The sequence below is a fragment of the Doryrhamphus excisus genome, chromosome 12, assembly GCF_030265055.1.
Source record: "Doryrhamphus excisus isolate RoL2022-K1 chromosome 12, RoL_Dexc_1.0, whole genome shotgun sequence".
NCBI classification, from domain to species: domain Eukaryota; kingdom Metazoa; phylum Chordata; class Actinopteri; order Syngnathiformes; family Syngnathidae; genus Doryrhamphus; species Doryrhamphus excisus.
Genome location: NC_080477.1, coordinates 19,130,804 through 19,155,939, shown reverse-complemented (window position 1 = coordinate 19,155,939; position 25,136 = coordinate 19,130,804). Strand labels below are relative to the sequence as shown.

The following is a 25,136-nucleotide window of genomic DNA, read 5'->3' as shown; positions in this document are numbered from 1 at the left end:
AAAATCATAAATAAAGCCACTACCCAGGATGCGTTTATGTTTTTTTCATGTGACAAATCCTATAATGTTTATGCTAAATTTCACCCACAATCTCTGGCCCCTTGTTATGTTTGCTTGACCAAACAAATAAGACATTCTACTGTTCAAAATTATTTATTTTGACCAACACCTGATTGGCTATGTTCACCGAATCAGTGCACAAAATCAATTCTGTGTTTTGGTGATTCCTAACAAAAAAAAAACATACCAAATTAATGTGAATTTATGGCCTTACAGTATGTCTAGAATGTGGGAAATGGATACATACGCATTCCAAGATCTTTACATCCTGCTTGTAACGATGGGTAGTTAGCTCACAGTGTCATATTTTACATTCAAATCTGCATTAGTTAAATTTTTAGCCCAAATTGAGACGCTCAAAATTATCAAAAAATCTGAACAAATGTAAGGTCGATCATTTTTCTGTCTTTATGTTGAAACACAGTCAAAACAGGAAGGTTCTAGGTTAACATTGGAATTATTGATTGACAGTAAGGTTGCAGCTATCGGATAGTTTGGTAATCGAGTGTTCTACCAAAAACTGTCGATTAATCGAGTACTGTATTTTCCGGACTATAAGTTGCACTTTTTTTTATAGGTTGGCTGTTCCTGCAACTTATACTCCAGAGTGACTTATAAATGAAAAAATATATATATAATTTCATAGACAGCCACTGCACCTTACTCCTTAACAATTCAATATTTAAACAGTAGACGTTAGCTTACAAAGACAACTGAGAATCGAGTAATCAAGCAGCAGAGAGAAAGTTTGGATTAAGTGAGAAACTTGTTCAGGACTGACGTAAAGTGGAGGCTACTCTTTTTGCGATGACAAAAACAAAACAGTTACTGTACTTAAAACTGAAGTTAATTACGATGGGTGAATGGTCCCGTGTTATAGCGCCCTACAGCCGATCTTCAAACCTCTATCCCGGTTAGTCGGAAGACATATTACATTTGTCTGATATGGTCAGATTGTTGCCATACTCACAACTTACTAAGAACCCTACAAATTCGCAGTCAACCATTATTTTTCACAGTTGAAAGATTTCTACTTCGATGGGTGAATGGTCCCGTGTTATAGCGCCCTACATCCGATCTTCAAACCTCTATCCCGATTCGTCGGAAAACACATTACATTTGTGAAATGTGGTCAGATTGTTGCCATACTCACAACATACTAAGAACCCTACAAATTCGCAGTCAACCATTTTTTTTCACAGCTGAAAAATTTCTACTTTGATGGGTGAATGGTCCCGAGATATAGCACCCTACATCCGATCTTCAAACCTCTATCCCGATTCGTCGGAAAACACATTACATTTGTGAAATGTGGTCAGATTGTTGCCATACTCACAACATACTAAGAACCCTACAAATTCGCATTATTTTTCACAGCTGAAAGATTTCTACTTATCTATGTTTATTTGCGTATACCGAATGATTAAACACCGAAGCGAAGAAATACAGTTCATAAAAGGACTGCGATGGCAGCACACCTCAAACAGGAGCCAGCTTTTCTTGGAATCCCATGATAAAACAGCTTTCCCTTTGCCTTTGTATTGACGCATTATGGCTAAATGTGTCCACGCGGTGGAGATTTGAAAAAAAAAAAAGAGTGGTTTACACCCTATCATCTCTAATATGTTGTGAGCTATGATGTGGGTGAAGAAAGGCTCCGATATCACAGCAAATTGCTCCCGGGGAGCGAACATGAAAGGCTCTGATTCGCCAATGCGAACCCGCAGCCAGACGCTCTTTGTTCTACCTTTCGCCTCCTGTAAATGAGCTTGTTATCGTTTCATAATAGATCTGCTTTTTAGATGTCAGGGCACAGATTCGAACTTATTTCCCTGTGTTAGCCAAATGGAGACGGGCCATTAGCGGGATACAAACAGTCAACCAGTTCTGATTATGGATCGTGATTTACAAGCCATGAGTGATTCTTGCTGGATGTCAGCTACAGCAGAAGAACATTGGCTTGTAATGGAGGTTTATTTTATTCTCCGGGCTAACAGCTTCTACGGACGGCAGTAGATAACTTTTTCATACTTTTTTTGGACAGTGAAAAACTACAAAGTTGAAAGCTCCCTGAATTAGGAATCCAAACTAATCATTAATCTTGCATGAACCTTTATGGTGTCAGACTGCATTAAGCTAGCATCAAAAAGTTGAAATGTTTTGTGTTTTTACAATTCAAACATTCTTACTTTTGTTTGTTTTGTCGACTCTCGGAAAGTAATCACAATCCGAAACGGTACTACAGCCTGCAATCTTATGTTTTATTGATGTATTTTATTTATTGTAAATTAACGTTAGCTAGTAAGGTAAAGCTACTGTTCATGACAATACAAAGGAATTACCTTAAACCTGGTTACTACACATTCTGTTCGCACATTTTTCATGTTTTTGGCATAAATGTTGCTTCTGTTCACATATATTTCTCGGTTAGCATACATGTTATTAATACACTGTGTAAGTCAAACTGTGACACTCTTTTTTTTATGGTTTGGCTAGTCCTGCCACTTGTACCTCGGAGCGACTTATATGTTGTTGTTTTTTACACTAATAGCCACAAGAGGGTGCCCTAGGTTTGTGTATCAGTACTCCTGTCACTCCAGTAAAAATGTACAATCTCGACATCAACTTAAAAGGCAACCGATAAAGAAAGACGGAACACAAATGTTCTGCAGATTGCAAGTAGTAAAAATATACAGCCGAAAACGGCAATCGAGCAGCTGAAAACAAGTTTGGACTGAACTAGAAACTTATGGCGAAAATCGGAGGATTACAGCATTGAAGAAAACAGAAAAAGCTATTTGCGGGCTAAAAGCAAGATGGCCACAGCTACAGGAACAAGTTCAGAAATGGGTGCTTGGAAAAAACAGGCTGCCCGGGAGAGCCTTGTCAACAGTGCAGTTACGTCTCGGCGCTCAGGTGTAGTTGCCAGGATGATGAATAAAATGGTGGGGCCTTTTGGTGTTGCCACTTAGTGCAACGCAACCGCCTCTCTATGAGAGCATGGATAACATTGTCGCAAAAACTGCCAGCAGACCTCTAAGCTACGCTTACTCGAGTTGGCCGAGTTATTAAGTGACAGCAAGGACGAATTCAATGCATTTGATAGTGAGACAGAGTTTGATAAACTAGTTATGTTGCTTAGACAACAGTTTTTTGAAACTAGACACCTATTTAACCTGTTGTGGTTAGCGCGCAGGCCTCACAGCTAGGAGACCCGAGTTCGATTCCACCCTCGGCCATCTCTGTGTGGAGTTTGCATGTTCTTTCCGTGCATGCGTAGGTTTTCTGCGGGGACTCCGGTTTCCTCCCACATTCCAAAAACATGCTAGGTTAATTAGCGACTCCAAATTGTCCATAGGTATGAATGTGAGTGTGAATGGTTGTTTGTCTATATGTGCCCTGTGATTGGTTGGCCACCAGTCCAGGGTGTACCCAGCCTGTCGCCGGAAGACTGCTGGGATAGGCTCCAGCACGCTACGCGGTAGAAAATAAATGAATGACTTTCTAGCCGGTGAGAAAAAGGTCGATAAATAAGGTGAGAATTACCATTGAATTGAAAAAAACAACTCTTATACTAGCAAAACATAACGGTTGTGTATATGCAGACCTCTACTTGTCCCTTGCCACTGCCATCTTTGTTAACAATCAAGTCAAAATTCAAGTAAAAGTGACCGGAACGGAGTCATTGGATTTCCACTATTCCTTATGTACTAACCAATTCGGTTAGTACTCTAACCGATGTATCCAAGGTTTCCGCGTTTGTTTTTTTTTTTAGCACACAGTAACAATGATCTGCCCCGTCCTTGTACTTTCTTACAGAATTATTCATTTCACTTAGCCGCCTTTGTAGTCTCCATAAAAGGCTCCTAGAAAGTTAAGAGGGCACCACCACAAAGGCGCTCCACCGATCCAGACAGCCCCATGGGGTCCAGTGGCGAGACAAAAGGAAAGGGACAGTCACCTGCCTTTTTGGCCTTTGAGAGAACACACTTGATGGAATTGACTTTGTCTTATCGAGTCTTGGCCTGGCGAGATTGGGAACTTGCAAAGAAAGGACCTTTTTCACTGCTAATCTGACGACAAACAACTTTATCCTTTTAAACATGAGATGTGTCCAGTATGAGGGCGATAGTTTTGGGGGTGAGGCGGTGCCGCTAGCTGTTCCCGTTGTCGGAGTGTAATTGGTTTGCAGCCTCATAAATAAATAAATGAGAAGTGATTCCGGTGTTAGGCAAACAAAACAATCTCGTGCAGATGGAATCCGCGGAGAAGTGGAGTGTCAACATTTGCTCTCGGCGTTCCAAACGTCGGGAAATTTTAATTGGCCGCTCAAACACCGGGGTCATTTGGACCCGACTCGCCGGCCAATAGCTACTTGTGAAGAAAAAGGTCCTTTTTGCAAAAACTTTCATACAAAACAGCGATAAGAGTTTACATTAACACACCATAAAATAACTCCACAGGAGAAAGTGAAAGCATCACAAGGGCACAGCAAACAGCAGCACAGAAAGGATGAAAGGTCACTTTTAGGAATAGTGCACCAAACCAAGTACCAGCCAAAGAAAGTCATCAATTTGTACTGCACTCCACAAGCCGCCGTTGGACTGAATACAGAACCCTACCCATCATGCAACCAACATGACGTCATCCCAAAATAAAATGACACCATGGCTCCAACTTACTGCTGCGGAGACACTTTGGCGTCGGGCGAGAGGGGTGCGGCTATAGCGGGAGCAAGGCCACTTCACACTGTGAAGACCCGGGGGTTGCCGGTTTGGTGGAAAAGAAGGAGACACACAAGTGGTGGGGATTGTCCTCATGTCACAAAAATCAGTGCATCATCGTCAAATGATGCTGTTATTGCTTTTGTACCGTAATGATTTGGGTAAACAAAGAATTGACATGTTCAACAAAAATAACAAGTAATTATCAACACGCCACAATAGAATGTCATTTCTTACGTCTCTTTGTGATTGCGGTTGCATTCTGAAAGGCTGAATTGATGTGCCCCCCCCCACACCCACCCTTTTCAAATGCACAAAGATAACCCTTAAGGCAGAAATGCATATTTCAAAAACCCTCCTGTCTACAGTAATTGGATTTGCCTTGCATTGTTTGTGATGAGGTCGGCCACACACAGTGACGGCTGCTATTTTTTTTTTTTTTTTTTGCATTAAGTTTATCATTTTCAGCACAGAAACACAATTTCCAAGTAACTCTTTCCTGGAAGAAGACAGCACTGCTTGATCATTGTTTTCTTTAAATTCAAATTTCACCAACCCAAATTAAGTATTAGAGAGGAATGAATTGGGCCTTGGAAGTTATCAACATATGAAAGTTTTGTTTTTTTTTCCGACCAAAGAGAGTTCGCTCCCGTTAGAATAAAATAAAAACAAGACATTTTCAAACCGGGTTCTATCAAGGTTAAAGTGGGGAATTTTGTACTATGTGTTTGTTAAGTGCAGGGGTCTCAAACACGCGGCCCGCAGGACACTAGTTTGAGGCCCCGTGCAAGTTTGATATGGATGCTGTATGGTATCATGTACCCAGAAAAAATTATTACGTTTGATTAATGTTCATGTTAAAGGTTGAATAACTGTTAATAGTTATCCTCCCTATCCGTGTGGAAGTGGTAAGTTTTTGGCTTTTTAAGTTTAAAGGAAATAACTTGAAGGCTACCGTTTCGGTCGCTCGCTCTCTAGTTTGCGAGTTAGCATGTGTCTCAAGACCCTGCAGTTGCGCAATATGTTGTAAATAAAAAGAGTATAAATGTGACTATAGTCGTGTTTTGTCATGTCTACAGGGCTCTAATAATGCTTTGTTCATTTTAATCTGAAAAAAAATAATTTGTCTACCCACCAACTATATGTGGTTTCTTAATTAATTATTTGCTGTTTTATTATTATTATATTTATTTATTACTGATTGATTGATTTTCTTTATTCTTGATTTTTTTATTTATTTTTCATCTTATTTTGTGTAGAAAAATAAAAAGTAAGATATTTGAGAACAGTGGAATGTTTTATCAGAGCTTTTCTTGTAGAAAATTGGAACCAAAGCAAAGTTTTTTCATTTTTCAATTTTTAATAAATGGGTTTTTTTTTGTTTTTTTTTGATGCGGCCCAGTCTCACCCAGACCTTAGCTCCAGCGGCCCCTAAGTAAATTGAGTTTGAGACCCCTGGTTAAGTGGAAGGCAAGGTGTCCTATTGGTGGCAAGACACAAAATTATGGACTATATGTTTATTAGATACAAGCAAAAAAAAAAAGGTTGGACACGTCAGTATTTAGGATGCAAACGTTTCAACCAGTTGTCTATTTGAGGTAATAAACTGACTCAACTACTGTACCTTTGTGTTATTTAATTTCATAGACTCGTCAAATCTCTTAATGATTCTAATGTAAAACCATCCTGGTTCTACAGCACCATGGTCAGTGGTCCTCGAGGCAGACTTTCAACCCTTTCAACCGTTTTATTCGATCCCCAGCGCCGCCTCCAGTGGTCAGGTAATTATGCACAGCTGGGTATTGATGATGTCATCAATTTTGCAATGGAGCATCCCGCAGTAAATAATGGGAAACTCCAAATCCCTCACATACGACAATTCTCTCGATTAGGGGGGAGGGGGGGGCAACCCGATAAGCTCCCGTGAAGCTGGTAATGTGTAATATCGTAACAGGAAAATTGACCCGATGTCAAAACACGTTCAGTCCCACACACAGGGACAAAGTGGGAATATATTTTTCTATTCAGCTTCAGCCTTTTGTACTACAACAACAAAGCAAAGTCATCACCTTGCGCTACGTGAGTCCTCATACCTTCATCCAGACTGCAGACCAGTCAGTAAGGTCGGTTGGCGTCCTTTGGCCGCTTTAGCTGCACCTTCAGCCTCTTCATGCCTATTTGAAAGCCGTTCATGGCCTGGATGGCAGCTTGGGCGCTGGATGGGTTATCAAAACTCACAAAGCCTGAGACCAGAACACAGATGGGGGGCGGGGACAAAGGAGAAAAGGACAAGGAAAGAGTGACGGGAGGAAGAGCAGGGAAGACAAGTGTTTGAATGGAGGACCCTTTTAACTCGCAACAATGAGACAAAAGCTCTTTGTTTTCTCTTTTCCACATATTAATTGAAAATCTCAGCATTAGGAAAAGATTACATACAATTGAACAAAGGCTAATAAGGCGGCTAATACAATCAAAGGCTATTAGAAACTCAAAGCTGAACGGGAACAGAGAACCAGACAACAGAAAAAAAAATTATACCGCCGATTTGCGCTTCAAATTCCTTGGCTGCACCCTATTCATTTTTTAAAAAAAGTATATAAATTCAGTTTGCTTCAATAAACAACCTACTATAACTTTAGGGCGGGGGTCGGCAACCCGTAGATCTTTAGCACCGCCCTAGTGGCTCCCTGAAATTTTTCTGAAAAATGTTTGAAAATGGAAAAATAAGTTGTTTCTTTGAATAATCAAAATAAAAATGACATAAAAAATCGGATTAATTTCATCAAAGCAATGAAAAATAATATATTAATATTGTAATGAATTTGAACTTGAGGGGGCATCGTACAACAAAATAGTCACGTGGTGCGTCATTCCTACAGGAAGCGCTGCAGGGCAAATAAACATTTAATCATGAAGGCTCATTATGTATTTGTAGCCAACTTAGTCATTTATTTTTAGTTTTTTTGGTCCAATATGGCTCTTTCAAAATTTTGGGTTGCCGACCCCTGCTTTAGGGTATTTTGCCGACTCGCTACAAAATTTGGCACACACATTTAAGGGACTGATTACCACAATATGAGCAAGATTGGTCTGTATTTGATGGACTTAACAACTAATTGGCCATAAGTAATTGACCGTTAGTGAAATAATAATAAAACTTTCATAACCATGTCCACGACATGAATGCCCACGTACTAGCTTAATAAATATTATGCCTGTTTTGTTTTTATTGGCATTTTGGAGCCTGAAAACACTAAGATTTATAAACTGGTATTAAAAGTACGGGTTTTGGAAAAACTGTGTGTCAATGCCAAGCTTCCCGATTTCCCGAAAATGTAGGTGCAACCTTTATTTTGGGGTTTTACATTGAAATAAAACCCACGGGACGCTTGGTCACGCACAAGCACTTAATATATAATTGATTCATTGTGAGTGTGATTGTAATTCACAATTTACTAGAGCACACATATATAATGTCCGCCACCCGGGCCCTTGGGGAAATCAGGGGGGGCATCTGTGTAGTGTACCACAGCAACCAGAAAGAGGTGCATCACTTCCACTACTACATGAATATTACGCGTTAGTCTTACTTTTTGGGGTGTACCAAGATCTCGCGAGATTAAAAGGTGACACACCGACCTGCTTATACGTATTACAGTTTTCTGGGCATCCGGTTGGGACAAGATCCGATCCGTGGGTGCTCGGGGGTCGCTAGGGTTGCCGGATGTAGATGCCTGCAGCACTGAGTTATCAACCCGGGTGTCGAGGCGCAATGAGAGCACAGGTTTCCACACCGGGACTCCACGCCTGCTCTTCTTATCAGACACCGCCGTGATTGACGGCCCGAATTTTCCGCCTGCCAGCTGATTTCATCACACGGCTATGGGTCCAATTTAATTTGGGGGTAGAGGGCAGGCTTTTGTCAGTACGGATGAGATAAGGCTGCTGCTTTTACAAACCCTTTAAACAAACGGAGCAGGCAAGGACCTGTCAGTTGGCAGTGATCCCCCCCCCAACACCATCCCAACACCACCCTGTACTTCCTCCCAACACACTCCTGATCCTACCAACTGGATTTAATGAATCGCCATACCTCATATTTACATCCTCGTGCCAAGAAGCGGTGATAGGAAGTCAGAGTTTGGGGAGAGGTGGAGAGGACTGCAAGTTTACCACAAACTTTATGAATATTATTTAATTGGTTGTTTTCCAAGTTTCGGGGCAGATTTTTGGTGCATGTGGGTGGGTGGTTGGGGGATCTCTGAAAGGCGTCAGCATATCAGGTTGCTGCATAGTCAAATTTTTAGACACAACCGGCACAGTTTAACATGAATGTGCAATATAAAACAATATATATATTAATTCATTCATTTTATCCTCACGAGTGTTGCAGGGGTTGCTGGAGCCTATCCCAGCTGTCTTAGGGCGAGCGGCGGGGTACACCCTGGACTGGTGGCCAGCCAATCACAGGGCACATATAGACAAACAACCATTCACACTCACATTCATACCTATGGACAATTTGGAGTCGCTAATTAACCTAGCATGTTTTTGGAATGTGGGAGGAAACAGAGAGAACACGGGGGAGATGCCCGAGGGTGGAATCAAACTCAGGTCTCTTAGCTGCGCTAACCACTTTTCCAAAAGAGTCCTGATGGACGAGTTGAAAAAATGTTGATGCTGGAATGGTTTGAACCGTGTGAAAACCGTGGGATGAGATAGCAAATAAAAACCGGCGTAATTTGAAGTGTAAATATATCATAATACACCCAAAGGTGGAGGTTCAAACAAGCAACTGGACACCCTGGATTGGTCGCCAGTCAATCACAGGGCACATATAGACAAACAACCATTCACACTCACATTCATACCTATGGACAATTTGGAGTCGCTAATTAACCTAGCATGTTTTTGGAATGTGGGAGGAAACCCACGCATGCACGGGAAGAACATGCAAATTACACAGAGATGGCCGAGGGTGGAATCGAACTCGGGTCTCTTAGCTGTGAAGTCCACTCTTCCACCATTCATAAATTCATTCATTCATTCATTCATTCATTCATTCATTCATTTTCTACCGCTTTTCCACACGAGGGTCGCGGGGGAAGCTGTAGCCTATCCCAGCTGTCTTTGGGCGAGAGGCGGGGTACACCCTGGACTGGTCGCCAGCCAATCACAGGGCACATATAGACAAACAACCATTCACACTCACATTCATACTTATGGACAATTTGGAGTCGCCAATTAACCTAGCATGTTTTTGGAATGTAAGAGGAAACCCACACATGCACAGGGAGAACATGCGTGGCCGAGGGATGGAATCGAACTTGGGTCTCCTAGCTGTGAGGTCTGCACACTAACCACTCATCCACCATGCAGCCCTATGGGTCGATGTGAGATGTGTAAATTAATGTAAATTGTACAAAAAAATAAAATTAATTACATAATTTTGCCGGCTTCAATATATCGCCATGTGCATGCGCGTCTGTTTTCCTCGTCTCCCGAGTTCAAACTCTGTGCATTGTTTTCAGCACCATGGCGAATTTTGTTACATAGAACAATGGCATGAACGGTGTGAGCCCCTTTATTTTAGTAATGCAGTGTCTTTGTCTTAGTGGGCGGAGGTTAGCAGGACTGGTAGCAGAGTGTAACATAGACATTAAATTCATTAATTACAATATATAGTTTTAAATATTACATTGTAATTTTTGTCTCGTAGATTCAATCTCGTGTATGGCCTCGAATGCCTCGTGACACCCCAACATCTTGAGCAGTACCTCAATTCACTTGTAAGGTAGTGTTTTATTTAAAACCTTCATTTACACGTTCTAGTATCTCCATTGTCACACATATGTAGTATTTTTCATAATAGCCCATCATGTTAACACAACGGCCTTTAAGCTTCAGCACACTTACATTAATTATTCTTGAATACCTTTTTTTTCCTTTTATACCAGGAATGTATGCCATCTTCTGTCTACTTTGGTAATGTCTTACAAAAAGAGCCTCCAGGCTACTGCTATTAAAAGAAAAGAAACCTTCAGAAAGAATAATGCGCTCACTTTGTTTTGATTTTTTTTTTTTTTTTTTTTCAAGTCGTGAGTTTAAATACATGCTTCGGAGCCCGCCCCCGTTTTACTTCGTCTGCCATGGGGTGACGGACAGAAAGAGAGAGGATGAATGTAGGGGGGGTAGGGTGGAAGAGCGCCTCCCTCCCTCATAGACAGGCGTGTAGAAGAGGAGTTGAAAGAAAGCCAATGCCGGCAGTCTTTCTGGCTTCTCTCCTGGGTGCTGCTGTCCAACTGAATCAACAGCAAGGTCCACACCAGTCTATTATTATCTCTTTAAGCTCATGGATTCCACCTGCACCGCCTCCACCCTGATGAACTGGTCTGCTGTGTGGGAGATCAGGGAAGGAGGAGGGACGGTGGAATGCTGCTGGCTTTAATTAGCGTGGTCTATCTTGGGTAGAGCAGTGGATATGGATGTTGATTGCAATAGAAGAGATGTCAATAATGCAGTAATTTTATCTTAAATTACAATTTTGCCGACTTACAAGATGCAACCTAGGTGGGACTGAAAGGGTCTAGCGCAGGGGTCTCAAACTCAATTTACTTGGGGGCCACTGGAGCTAGGGTCTGGGCAAGGCTGGGCCGCATCAGGTTTTCCAAAAAAAAAAAACCACACATTTATTAAAAACAGAAAAATATACAAACTTTTTTAGTGCTTTGGTTCCGATTTTCTACAAGAAAAGCTCTGATAAAACATTCCACTGTTCTCAAATATCTTAATTTTTATTTTTCTGCACAAAATAATATGAAAAATAAACAAACAAATCAGGAATAAAGGAAATCAATCAGTAATAAATAAATATAATAATAATAATGAAACGGCAAATAATTTAAAATTAACCTCCTCTCTCTCTCTCTCGCCCGAAGACAGCTGGGATAGGCTCCAGCACCCCTCGCGACCCTCGTGAGGATAAGCGGTAAAAAATTAATGAATGAATGAATCATATTGTACCATATATTTACATATATATTTTTATATTCAGTATGGGAGAACTGCATTTCTTTGTGACTTCATTATATGCAGTTTGCTGGCCCATTCTGACTCTTTAATTGTACTTTTCCAAAAATTCTCGTCAAAATCTCCTCTCGTCTGGTTCTCGTAGACCCAATATCGTGTATCGTCCCGTCTTGTGAGTTGGGTGTCACATGACACCTCTAGTATTCTAGTAAAACCTTGTTTATTGTGGTTATGTGGTTTCAGATCTGACTGTGATAAGTTGTAATATTAAATTGAATGTTTTCGTATAGTCGCAGCATAGAAAACCTGGTTGGGACCATCTAAATGCAGTTTTTAACATTATTAGTGCCATCTATACAGGAACTACCATCCCTATAATCACATTTACACCCATGATACCCAATGTAGCGGACATCTTGTTGTTTACAGGAGCAGAGTAAGTACCGTACAGGAAGTGACATCAGGGATTCAGAGTTGAGGTTCATCCTGCCATGGTCGTACCAATAGGTTGTGTTTTTATTCAGAATTATTGTGTCCGTTTTGGTATAATTAAAACCTGCAAAAAAGCTTGTCGTTCTGTTCCGGCAATCAAGTCTGGTATTTGTGTGTCTCACCAAGAAATATAATATGCCTTATGCCTAACATAGCCTCCATACGATATTTTTAGAAATTAACGCTAATATTAATTTTATTAAAGAGCCGTTTAATAGCTAATGCATGTTCAATATTTACAATCTAACAAACGCCACTTGTGCATCAGCAAATATATCTTTATGGCGTTACCATGGTGATTTTGAAATGATGTGACACATTATTATTATTATTGTTGTTTAAGTGCTGATCTCTCCCTCCCCCTACTGCTGTTTGATGAAAGGCTCTGTCTCTTTCCTCACCCCCCCCCCCCTTTTTTTCCTGAGTGGCATGAAACACCACCTTTAAAATGTTAATTGCAGCTTGATTAGGATAGACACTGGCAATTAAAAAGAAAAAGCAAACCCAAACACTAATTGCAGGAGAGGAAACAAGGGGCGTGATAAGATTTCAAAACACACGCCATTGCCATGGCTTGAGTTAGAAAGAGTACACACACCCACACACACACACACACACACACACACACACTCGCCCCCTCCCTGCTGTCACCATCTCCACTTTAACTCACCAAAACATTTGCTCTGATTGGTGGCTCTGTCCACGAAGACCTTCGCAGAGATGACGTTGCCGAAAGGGAGGAACATTTGCATTAGCTCGGCGTCACCGAATTCCTGGGGCAGGTGATAAATAAACAGGTTGCAACCCTCTGGCCCTGGTGAAGAGAAGCGATGCAAAGAGGTTATGGTTCCACATAAACAAGAAGCTCTCTCTGACTGATAAACATCATAAAAACAGCAATGAGAGTTGGGCCAGAAAAGTGATGGTCATTCATCCGACAACGTAATTAAAACATACGTTGATAGTGATTAAGTGCTATTTTTTTCATGATTTACTTTTATCGGCGACTCCGGCTGTAGGAAACCTCCTGATTTGTTAATAACTCCAATAATAATCCAATAATGATTCAACTGTCCGAGCATCCAGCAGCTTAATCTACGTTTGTGTGAAACTGAACATACTATACACAACATTAAGAGTCTTGCTGGAAGTTAAGTTGACAGTTCGTGTTTTTAGCTCAACGGCTAGCGCTCTCAACTATCATTCTGCTATCATTTGACCCCAGGGCAGAACGCAGAGCTGGCTGAACCAGGAAGGTTGCACATGATCATGTAGCGCTTCCTTAGTCAGCAAACACATTGAAACTGCATCAACGATGCCTCTGCTGGTCATTTTTAGCTCAACAGCTAGCGCTCTCGACTATCATTCTGCAGACCTTGGTTTGACCCCAGGGCAGAACGCAGAGCTGGCTGAACCAGGAAGATTGCACATGATCATGTAGCGCTTCCTTAGTCAGCAAACACATTGAAACTGCATCAACGATGCCTCTGCTGGTCGTTTTTAGCTCAACGGCTAGCGCTCTTGACTATCATTCTGCAGATCTCGGTTTGAGCTTAGGGCAGAACGCAGAGCTGGCTGAACCAGGAAGGTTGCACATGATCATGTAGCGCTTCCTTAGTCAGCAAACACATTGAAACTGCATCAACAATGCCTCTGCTAGTCGTTTTTAGCTCAACGACTAGCGCTCTCGAATATCATTCTGCAGGCCTTGGTTTGACATTAGGGCAGAACGCAGCGCTGGCTGAACCAGGATGGTTGCACATGATCATGTAGCGCTTCCTTAGTCAGCAAACACATTGAAACTGCATCAACAATGCCTCTGCTGGTCGTTTTTAGCTCAACGGCTAGCGTTCTCAACTATCATTCTGCAGATCTCGGTTTGAGCTTAGGGCAGAACGCAGAGCTGGCTGAATCAGGAAGGTTGCACATGATCATGTAGCGCTTCCTTAGTCAGCAAACACATTGAAACTGCATCAACAATGCCTCTGCTGGTCGTTGCCAAGTATTGCACTCCAGTTTGCGTTACTTCCTTCAAAGCTCAGTTAGTCACCAATAACATTACGATGTCCACGTGATATGAATGGATTCTGTATTCATACAATTCCGGGTTCCGGTTCTGGCATGCAATTCCCCTGCTTTGGTAACGCTTCATTTCATTCATCGTTCCAATATGGAATATTCATGTAGCTCTAAAATGTCTCCAACATACAATCATACAGATGAATAATTGAGACGTGAGAAACATTGTCAAAAAGAGTAATTTAGCGTCAGCGTACATCCAGTGTACATGTGATGCCAGGGCCCCGCTTGAGTGAGCGCTCTTACTCTAGGAATGGCGCTAAATGATTATGCGTGCCGATAATTAATCTGATGAATATTTATAACCACTTAAACACATTGTAATGGACTGATTAAGCAGTCCGAGTTTGAATTACTGCGCTTGTTGAATAATGACAGAGTAACTTTTCGTTTCGACGTTAATGTTCTTTAAATGCGGAGCCGTTTTTTTTTTTTTTCGCTTCTCTTTCCCTTGTGTTGCTAATTCAAAACAGCGCAGCAATATGAGAATAGAACACGGTAATTATCACCTTTTTATCTTGGGTGGTTCGCTCGCTCTTACCTTCCCTTTGTTGCTGGGGGATGATGGTCGGTTGCTGTGGGAACGCTTGGCTGATTGGCGCATAGGCGGCTGGGTAGGCTGCTGTTACGAAAGGGGAGGGGGGGACAGATAAAGCAAGAACAAGCGGGGGAATTTCTCACATGTGCATTTTTTTTTTTATACTGGATGCAACAAAATAAGTGCGAGGAAAGACGTTGTATGTTAATGAGACGGCGGTGAGGAAGTCGTTTCTGGTGTTATGGCTATGACAAGTCGGCTCTTTGTGTATTTTTGGAATGACAACACTATTTTTTGTGTGTGATGGTGTAGAATCAAGTCAAAAATCCTTTGCAAATCCTAATGTAAAGCAGCCTAATCCCGGTTGTAATTACAGCTATCTTTACTTGTCATAGTGTGACAAACACAGAGAGAGAGAGAGAAGCGCAGATGGAGTGAACGAGTAACGACAGGAGGATGGCCGACAGACGGATCACCTGCGTAGTGTTGGACGCCGGCATAAGCCTGCTGGAGAGGGTCGGCCACCGTCGGACTCTGTGCTGCAAGAGAGGCAGGGGCAGGTGGGGAAACAAAGAGGGTATGGAGAATGGTCAAGAGAGGATCTGTTTTTCCACTCGGGCAGTACAGATGGTTCCATGCGGTTCAGACTGTGAAAGAGTACCAAGATATAAACTGATGAGTACCCTACCACGGTGCCATATGGGACAACTACATCAAGGGTGGAGCTAGACACGTTGCAGTCTGTCGAGGGTGTTTACATGACCGACTTTTATTTGTTTTTTTTTTTTCCGATGAACATTTTCAACTCAGCGGTTTTGACAGAACGAGCCGGGCTATTTATTGCAATGCGGTATCGCACGTCGAGTCTCATGTCACTGTCGCAACTATTGCCAAACCCGCCTACAAACCTCATGCCGACATGCAAAGCGGTTACCGTTCCAAACTTTACCCGTGGCGAGCCGAAAGTCAATGGCAGCGCTTTGTGGCAATCTGGCGAAATTGACTGCTGGGACCCATCAGAGGGGGAGGGGGGTGCAAGATCGTACCGAGAGTTGGCGGATATTCGGGTTGTCATCTCCCTCAGTTCTTCAAAATTGCCTGTTCGACCCAGATGTTTGCATCAAATATTAATAAGGGTGCCAAACAAACCACTTTGTAGTTGATTACAATGGCCGCTCTCTTTGCATAATGCACACGCAGGGGAGTGGGAGTCCTGTCACTTCTCCAGGAATCATTCCCAGACAGCATCAAGGAGCCGAGGACAGGCTGACACACGTCAAATTAACCAGAATGGATTGAAGGATGAAATGATGGATTCATCATCATAGTGGGGTCGGCCGCTCAGAAATCTGCCAAAGTCTCAGCTGACTGGCCCCTGAAGCTTAAAACGCTTCAAATCAAAAAGACATGTCACCGGAGGGTAAAGTGGGGGAGGGGAAAGACCTCCTGTCAACTTTTAAAACGAAGCATGTGACACAACTCAACTTGTCACAGGAGACGTGTCGTTAATCAAGTGATGTTGTCATGGTTACAACGACAACAAATCGTTGCTGCAAACTCACCTGGGTATGGGTGGATGCCGTTGGTGTAGATGGGCTCTGATGTGGGCTGCCCGTTGCTTTGGGGGGCCAGGGCGCTGAATCCGTTGACTCCGATGGGGGTGGCTATGCTGGGGACGGCTGTCGCAGCGATGCCCGGGGGTGTGCTGGTGCCTGTAAATGTGAAAAGGAGAAATGTACAAAAATTAAAATCCAAAAATGGATTACTGTTTGTGTGTGTTTCAGCCATATTGTGGTTCATTTTTTTTAATATTAAAAATAAACATAAAAATAGCAAAATTAATGAAAATACAATAACAAAAAATATGAAAACCAAACTTGTTTGCCAAAACAACAGGCTTTTATTGCAGGTTTAAATGATCTCACAGCAGGCATATTGTAATAATAACTGAAGAAGCACCAACATAATCTACATTTTTTTGGTAATGGTAATGGTAATGGTTGCATCCCATAATCAGTTCACAGTTCCACATGTCCAAAAGGAGTAGGAAGAAGCAAAGCTTATTAAATCCTACCCCTCCATCTGGTACTTTTACAATCAGTAACTGTTACATTTGTTCACTTCCTGCTTTCCTAATATAATTTTTTAATTTAATTTAATTTAATTTAATTTAATTTAATTTAATTTAATTTAATTTAATTTAATTTAATTTAATTTAATTTAATTTAATTTAATTTAATTTAATTTAATTTAGGAGTTAGTATGTTCTCTGTAGGTGGCATAGTGAATTATCCTTACTGACCTTTTTTGCAGTACATTTAGTGAGTGAAGATTGCTTTTATAGTTATTACCCCATAATTCCACACATTAAGTAAGATTTGGTAGAACCAGTATTTTGGATCGGTATTTTGTAGAACCTGTTGGAAACTTGTACTGTATTTTCTTTTCAAGTATTCTAACCATTTTTTGTGGTGTTTTATGCACAAGTGCAAAAAAATTGTCTCATTTTCCAATGTTAGAGAATCCTTAAAAAAAAAAATTGAATTCAGATGTTGATCCGGATCACCTCTAAAATGTAATGAGTTCTTCCATATCCCATTTCTGGGAATTCCTGAAAATTTCATTGAATCCAAATGGGTAATTTGAATGTATATTTTTGAAGTCTCTAATGATGTTGAAGATCGTAAACAAGTTTTCTATGACATTACTACAAAAATATTAAATTTATAAAAAATGAATCTTACTGCCGTCGGTCCGGAACCCTTTCATCGTGATTAACGAAGGATTACGGCACATCGAAACCGCGTTCAGCTTCATATTTGTATTATTGGTGAATGAATCCCATCAAAATATCCTTCCACTAACAGTCCAAATCCCAATCAGATCATATAAAACCTGGAATAGCATCATTTAAGGAAATGGAAGAATGTTGGTGCATATTTGAAAATGGTAATCATCCACTGACCCAAATGTAAGACTTAAATATGAGAATATCGGCGAACATGCTTTGGATTTAGGATGCTGTATCTTCACTACTCATGCTTCATGGTGTCACCTTGTCGGCGGCCTTTTGTGCTGATGGATTTTTGTTATTTTTCTAATCCCAGGCGGAAGGACATTTAAGGCATTTGGGATTACGTTTCATAGGCGCTACCTGATATATGTAGGCCTTATGGATTACAAATGCTCCGTACGGCGTGGAGCCACTTTATTTAATACATTAGCGATGACCCTGCCTTTCAAGGCGGCCTGCCTACTTAGTGTCGAGCCGTCAAAGCCGTTCGTGACAACGGCCGAAAAGGTAAATCAGACCCAGGTCCGGGAATTATCGAGCGCAAATCTTTCTGCTCTTATATTTGCTAAGCCAAGGACTCTGCATCCAAAGTCATCAGGATTGGCGGCGTTCCCCGGATGACACTGTCACAGAGGCGTGGAGCGAGCGACTGACAGCAAGGCGGTGAGAGATAATGAGAGAGGGAGAGGTATAATGCGTCTGCCGATGAATGCGAGGGAATGCTGTACATGTCCTCACGTCAGGCCTCCTTCAACGCAAAGGCTTGGTTGGCTTCCTTGAGCCTTAAAAAATGTAACAAGGGCATATGGAGAAAGGCCGCAGATGAATTTGTTACAGCTGCTTGCAGTAAAAATGGCTGCCTCTATGTGTGCTGGAAATGCTTACAAATACTTCTATTTCTTTTTTAGTATATTCTGTTTTCAAGGTTTATAAAGTACTTACATTCTAGATGAAATATGTGTGGGGGTAGAACTCCGGTATATAATGTTTTAAACCCCCAAAAGTGGGTAGCATGTTCTTCTTCAGGAGGGTGTCGTCTATAGGTGGCGCTGTGTAGTTGACTGCCATTAAAATGTTGAATATGGCGATCCTGTCTGAGTATTACTGAGTATTACAGTAGTACTGCTGAGTATTACAGTTGGATTGTTACGTTTAAATGTTCTAATCTATTTAATTGTTTATATTTGTTGTTAAATGAAAAATGCTAATAGTTAGCTAGTTTGTATGTGGGATTTTCAATGTAAATTTCCATTGAGTTTAGCGCATTTCATTTATTCACAGATAATGTATTTTATTATTATTATGTAAGTCACAATTTAAACGCTTTATATCTGTATGTTTTACAAGGCTTCAAAGTAAAATGTTCTGAAGTGGAACTCGGACGGAGTCTTTATTGAGAATCTGTTATCTGTCAGTTAAGCTAGCAAGTATTAGCCGGAAGAGAAGCAAACACCTTTATCGACATTTTTTGTTCAATATTGTTGAGTTACTGGATTCCTGAAATTGTGATGAAACTTTCAATATAAGTACTTTATTTTTTTTTTTTTTCAAATAAAATGGATATGTAGGCTTTGTTCAAACAGCAGCCTTATGTCTGACATCCACTACTGTTCTGAAAAAAAAACTTTTCTCCAGCTCATCATTGTCTTTGGCCTACAGGAAAAAAGACAAAGTGTTATGAGCTACATTGAGACTCTAAAACAGGGGTCTCAAACATGCGGCCCGCGGGCCAAATGTGGCACACAGGACACTAGTTTGAGGCCCCCGCCTTGATATGAAAGTTTAATGTTAGTGCGGCCCGCACAAGTTTGATATGGATGCTGTATGGTATCATGTACCCAGAAAAAAATTAAATAAATAAATTTAAGTTTAAATAAATAAATTTTGTTTGAGACCCCTGCTCTAAAACCTTATCATCACGTTAGAAATCTAAAGGTAGTAATGGACCCACATCTGAACCTTAACAGCCACATTAAATCAATAACATCATCAGCTTTTTACCACCTAAAAAACATAGTAAAACTCAAGGTACGTAATAGTATCTAAGCCATATTTAGAGAGACTAATCCATGCCTTTGTCTCCAGCAGGCTAGACTACCGTAACAACCCCCATACCGGGGTCTGGAAATGAGCTTTAAACCAGCCTCAGCACATTCAGAATGCTGCTGCTCGAGTCCGGACTAGAACCAGAAAATATGACCATAGAAGTCCTGTGCTTAGATATCTGCACTGGCTTCCTATTTCAAGGTCTTGGGTCAAAGTACATATTTCACCAGCCACATGAACCATGTCAGGTCTGAGAAGTTTATGGTTAATGGTAATGGTTTTATTTCAGATTTCAGATTACAATTGAATGCATCACATAATCAGTTCACAGTTCCACATGTCCAAAAGGAGTAGGAAGAAGCAAAGCTTATTAAATCCTACCCCTCCACCTGGTACTTTTACAATCAGTAACTGTTACATTTGTTCACTTCCTGCTTTCTATAATACAGTTTAAGTTTTTTTTTTTTGTTTTTTTTTTAATTTTGTAATTTTTTGTACCCGTACCAAAGTATGAGGTGATATGACCATCCAATGACATAATGTGTACCATAGTAAGTGTCAATATAGTGATATATATAGCACATCATGACTGGTTCAAGACTCTTCATCCTTGTATTTAGCAAACATCAACTGCTTGTATTGTTTCTTGAATTGGCTCATCGTTGTGCATTGTTTGAGGTCCTTACTCAAGTTTAGGTAGTGGTTTTCTGCGGGTACCCAGAATCAGGACTAAACATTGCGAGGCTACCAATATCTGGAACAGTCCACCAGAAGATATGTGACTATCCTCAATTCTGGAAATGGTCAAATCCAGGCTGAAGATGCTTCTATTCAACTGTGTATATGACAACCGAACGTATTTTATCTGTACTCTTCACGTCTTCATTGTATTCGTTTCTTTCGATATTTGGGTCAACGCCTCATAAAATTACCCTAATGTCAAAGCAGTACTTGAAGGTTACAATTGTATTATTTTGTGTAAATACATTTAATTTAACCTCAAAAGACATGCAAGAACCCTGAGAAGGTGTTCCAGTACACTGGTGACGAGGTACCCGTACCTGAGGATGGTGTCATGGGCGTGGCCACCAGGCCGTTGACATTGAAAGCTGCCATTTGCTGCATTTGCGCGGCAGCGATGGCCGCCATGGGGTTCAGGTAGGACCCTTGTGTTGCTGCCATCAGGGCTGCTTGCTGTTGCATCATCTGCTGTAGGATTAAAGATCAGCGGGGACGGGGCGGGAGGAGGATGGGGATGCGGAGGGGAGGAAGGACAGAGACAGAGACGGAGAGGAGGGTGAAATAGCCGCGGGAGCAGAACGTGTTTACGCTCACATCTCTGTTTACTTGGCCCACGCCTTGTTCTTTCTTGGACCGAGACGAGCTTGTTGTTGATGCCCCCCCCCCGCAGCATCATTTTGCAGCTACCCTGACGCTGGCCTCGTGTACCGCTATTGTACCGCCACGCCATCAATGCATGCGTTTATATATGCACTGTACATGCAATGCTGGGAGTGAGTGGAGAAAGATAGCGAGTGGGCGATTCTCACCTGTCAGGTTGAGTTGTTAACTACCTTGTGAGTGCAAAATCTCACAGACTTCTAACTCGGGCTGTGACTTTCATGTGTGAATATGAAGTCGTGGTGGTGGGGGGGCGGGCGGTATAGGTTCACACTTGTGACATGCTCTTTTTGATTCTGGAGTGTCAAGGAAAATTAGGGAAAATGTTGAAAAGGCAAGATGGGCTTACAGTGGAATTAGAATTAGGCACACAATTGTGTAATACAGGGGTTCCCAAACTGAGGATTGGGACCAAAATGAGTCATGAGACAGTAGTGTAAGGGTACATCATATTCATGGTTGACTATACGTACTGTATACAGTTTTTAAAAAATGATGATTCAAACCCAACCCAAAGGCTGGGCTGCACTCTATTGTGCACTCTATTTTAGAGTGGACACATGACTACGGGCGGTTACACCTCCTTTCCCTAACTTCACGTTTACCGTATAGAAACTCTGTATGCCACTATACCATATAATAAATATACTATGTACCGTTACACTTAGTTGTGGGTTAATTTTCAGAACCAATTTCACAGTAAAATCTGTTTTACTGATCATCAAGCAGGCACACAATTTATCAGTAAACACAATTGGGAAATCCTGCAGTTATGTACAGTATATATTACCATATAAGTATTCAAGGATAATAAAACACAATCAAAAACATTGTAGTATCATCATCTAAAATATACACTCACCAGCCACAACATTAGGTACACCTGCACAAAATGATACTGGAGCTGCAGTATACCAAAATATACAATATATATATTTAGTGTACCAAAATAGACATGGGAAGCATAATCAATTATTTGGTCAATAATTTGTTTGTTAATCGTGTCTTGAAGCAAGAGGCAAAATTGAGTGCATTGAGTTTTTGGAAATATTGAGTTATAATATTGAGTTATTGGAAATATAAGCATGGATTGTATGGCATAATTAAATCAATTTAAAGGCAATTTAAATAAAAATAAATCAATAATAAAATAAATACATAAATAATAAATACATAAATATATTTTTGTTAATTTATTAAATTGAATATAATGAAATATATTTAGTTATGGAGTATGATTTTGAATTGGACCTCCTAAATTCCAATGCCTTGTTATTTATTTCATGTTTAAATATTTTATTACGCAACCAATTCACATTTTAGAGTCATTCAATTGGCTTTCAGTTAATGGCACTGAAGCACATGTCATTTTTTGGTGACCTTTTTCAGCTTCATAACTGTGCCATCATTAAAAACATGTTCCTAATATGATGCAGTGCAGTTTTACCCCATTGCAGTCATGTTTTTCACCAAATAAGTCATACAGTTCTTGTATTGGGATCTCTTTTGGGCCACGTAGACCAAATGTTGTGTCCAATGAGTGTCTTATACAAATACAAAAAATACATTCCTGGTGGCAATCAAGTCAAAAATTAAAATGACACATATTTATTTGTTTGTTTGATTTTTTTTTTCAAGCTCACCGTCTCCTCCCCCGCCGGGCTGAGACTTACAGCGTGAGAGTAGGCGCCATAGGCCCCAAACTGGATGGTCATGGGACTGAAGATGCCTAGCTGACCCGCCATCTGGTGCATCCTACGAAGGGTCCTCTCCTTGTCCGTGTCTGCGAATTTGACCACCAGGCTGGACGAGGCCCCCTATAGGTAAGCGAGAGAAATTTCAGTTTTGCTCCTCACGTTCTTTACTACGCTGTTGACACTTGCAAAAAACACAATTTTTGTTGCAAAAAAAACCCAACGATGCAGCTAATTTGTAATCACGTTCTAATCTCGCGACTTCAGAACAGCTATTTTATTGTTTGCAGTTTAGATAAAATCACCAACTGTTTCCGAAAGGCTGGACTACTGCGTGATGAAGAGGACAGTACAAGCTCAAGGGCTACTTTGCAAAACTGACACCAAGAGTGACAACGAAAGAGAAAGGGACAAAGTGTGACGAAGGAACTGTGAGGCTGAAAAGTTTCTGGTAAGCTACTGTTTAACTAGCCGTATTACATTGATCTACTTAGAAGTTAAAAAAATATTTTTGTGTACTAAATATTTATGTGGGCACTTGATTTTGTGTGTACTTGCAAGACCGTATGAAAACCCGGGCAAAACTGGGGCATCTGGGAACTATTAGAATCTATACAGTTTTTTTTGTGTGTCTGATAACGCAAACTCGTGTATAGGTTCATGTAAATATATCAAGTATATCAAATCAAGGACAGGAAACACATTTTTCAAAAAGCGCTTCATTTTGACACAAAGATGGAGTCAAAGTTTTGCAAAGGAATCATTGACTTTGACTACATATCAGTGCTATTTAGTATTATTGTTATACTTTCAGGTTTAGTCGAATAGCTTCTCAAGACCTTCTTGACACACACTCACGTAGCACAACCAAAGCTACGGTACTGATAGAAACACACTGGAAGAAGCAGAAACCCAAAACATTGTTAAGCACAAGCTTAACTTTCACTTTTTAGAGGTGCTGTACGTACGTTTCGACTGTTGACTTTCATTTTGGGCTCTTCATACAATCTTCCTTGTCGATGTGGAGTCTGTATATGTTTTAATACATTCTGAAAACCTTTATGGTCGATGGAAACGTTGTCCAAAAAACCATGGAGAAACTCTAAAGTGAAGCAGTTGGTATGTAGCAATTTGAATTGAACATTTGGCGAGTTAGGTATTACATTTTTGGGCACATCTACAAAAAAAATGGATAAAAACGTATTAAATATGATTTTTAATACAGCATATAGATATTCCTAAAAACAATAACGGAACCCCTAATGAGCAAGCAAGCACCTTGGTGATGGAGACAAAGAAAAAACCCTGAAGTGGAAAAAGAACTTCTTTGAAACAAGTCCAATTGAGACAATGATATGACTTCCAAAGTTTTGACATGGATCAAATAAAGCAGTGGAACCGAATACGGACCCGTCATGAGCGTAGTTATTCAGCTGTCAGCATTAAATAGACGACAGTGATTGATGTGCACTTTTGCCAACTTTCCAACTCGAGCACGGAATTGTGATCTTAACCAGATCCCATAGGAGTTCCAGTCGCCCTGGAGGTGAAGCTTGCGGGTAATTAAATCTGACCATTCGGCATATGAAGGGCAAAGTATCGACTAATGGCTTCTCCTTATGGCAGATACAGTTCCGTATTGATGTCGGCGCTCTCCGAGTTTGCATCCAATTAAGTCATTTGAGAGACAGAGATTAGAGTCGGTTCCTCGTGTGACATCCAGGCGTCATGCGAGAGGGCGGAGGAGGTTGTCTCTTTGTGTGACAGAGCACCAAGACCTGGCTCCTGTTTAATTAAAAGCAATGTATGCTGGGAACGGGAGGACACAGGACGCCAAAGGAGGGAGCTTGGGTATTATTAGCAAGAGCATAAAAGCAAAGACGAGATCAGGGAGTTGGATTCTGTCCTTTGGTTTTCCTTTGTTTCTTGGGAGTGAAGTGCGAAGGGATACAAAGTGACCAGTGTTGCAGTCCAACTGTTTGTCACGTGTGAATGAGCGGAAATTGAGTATGAGAACTGGTTTCATCCCAACAAGAAGCAAGGAAGACTCAGAAGCAACAAGTCTTTGACACAGCCTTCCCAAAGTATTTACAGTATTTCAACCATACTTGGTATTTCTAAACAGGAAACACAATCCTCACTTTTCAGCAATCATTTTTGTATCTTCTAAAGGGAACATTCATTCATTCATTCATTCATTTTCTACCGCTTATCCTCACGAAGGTCGCGGGGGTGCTGGAGCCTATCCCAGCTGTCTACAAAAGGCGGGGTACACCCTG

At 40.9% G+C, this 25,136-nt stretch overlaps 1 protein-coding gene and 1 long non-coding RNA gene across 11 annotated transcripts in view; one reads left to right on the top strand and one right to left on the bottom strand.

The window, feature by feature from the left end:
- Window positions 1-23,761, top strand: part of LOC131139402 (uncharacterized) — a 109,058-nt gene extending 85,297 nt beyond the window's left edge. The window contains exons 2-3 of the long non-coding RNA XR_009132244.1: window positions 22,802-22,986; window positions 23,148-23,761. This is a non-coding gene — a long non-coding RNA (uncharacterized LOC131139402). The remainder of the gene's footprint in view (window positions 1-22,801; window positions 22,987-23,147) is intronic.
- Window positions 1-25,136, bottom strand: part of celf6 (CUGBP Elav-like family member 6) — a 196,937-nt gene that overhangs the window by 7,448 nt on the left and 164,353 nt on the right. For 3 of the 10 annotated variants that reach the window (XM_058089009.1, XM_058089014.1, XM_058089006.1), the window contains 7 exons: window positions 22,807-22,980; window positions 20,824-20,971; window positions 16,485-16,634; window positions 15,399-15,461; window positions 14,926-15,006; window positions 12,976-13,119; window positions 6,878-7,027 (listed from right to left, as the gene is read on the bottom strand). In XM_058089009.1, coding sequence (XP_057944992.1) covers window positions 6,900-7,027; window positions 12,976-13,119; window positions 14,926-15,006; window positions 15,399-15,461; window positions 16,485-16,634; window positions 20,824-20,971; window positions 22,807-22,980 — 888 coding nt within the window. In that variant the 3' untranslated portion in view covers window positions 6,878-6,899. Of the gene's footprint in view, window positions 1-4,742; window positions 4,810-6,877; window positions 7,028-12,975; window positions 13,120-14,925; window positions 15,007-15,398; window positions 15,462-16,484; window positions 16,635-20,823; window positions 20,972-22,806; window positions 22,981-25,136 lie in introns of all 10 variants that reach the window. The other 7 variants (XR_009132243.1, XM_058089012.1, XM_058089008.1 and 4 more) reach the window with 7 other exon arrangements.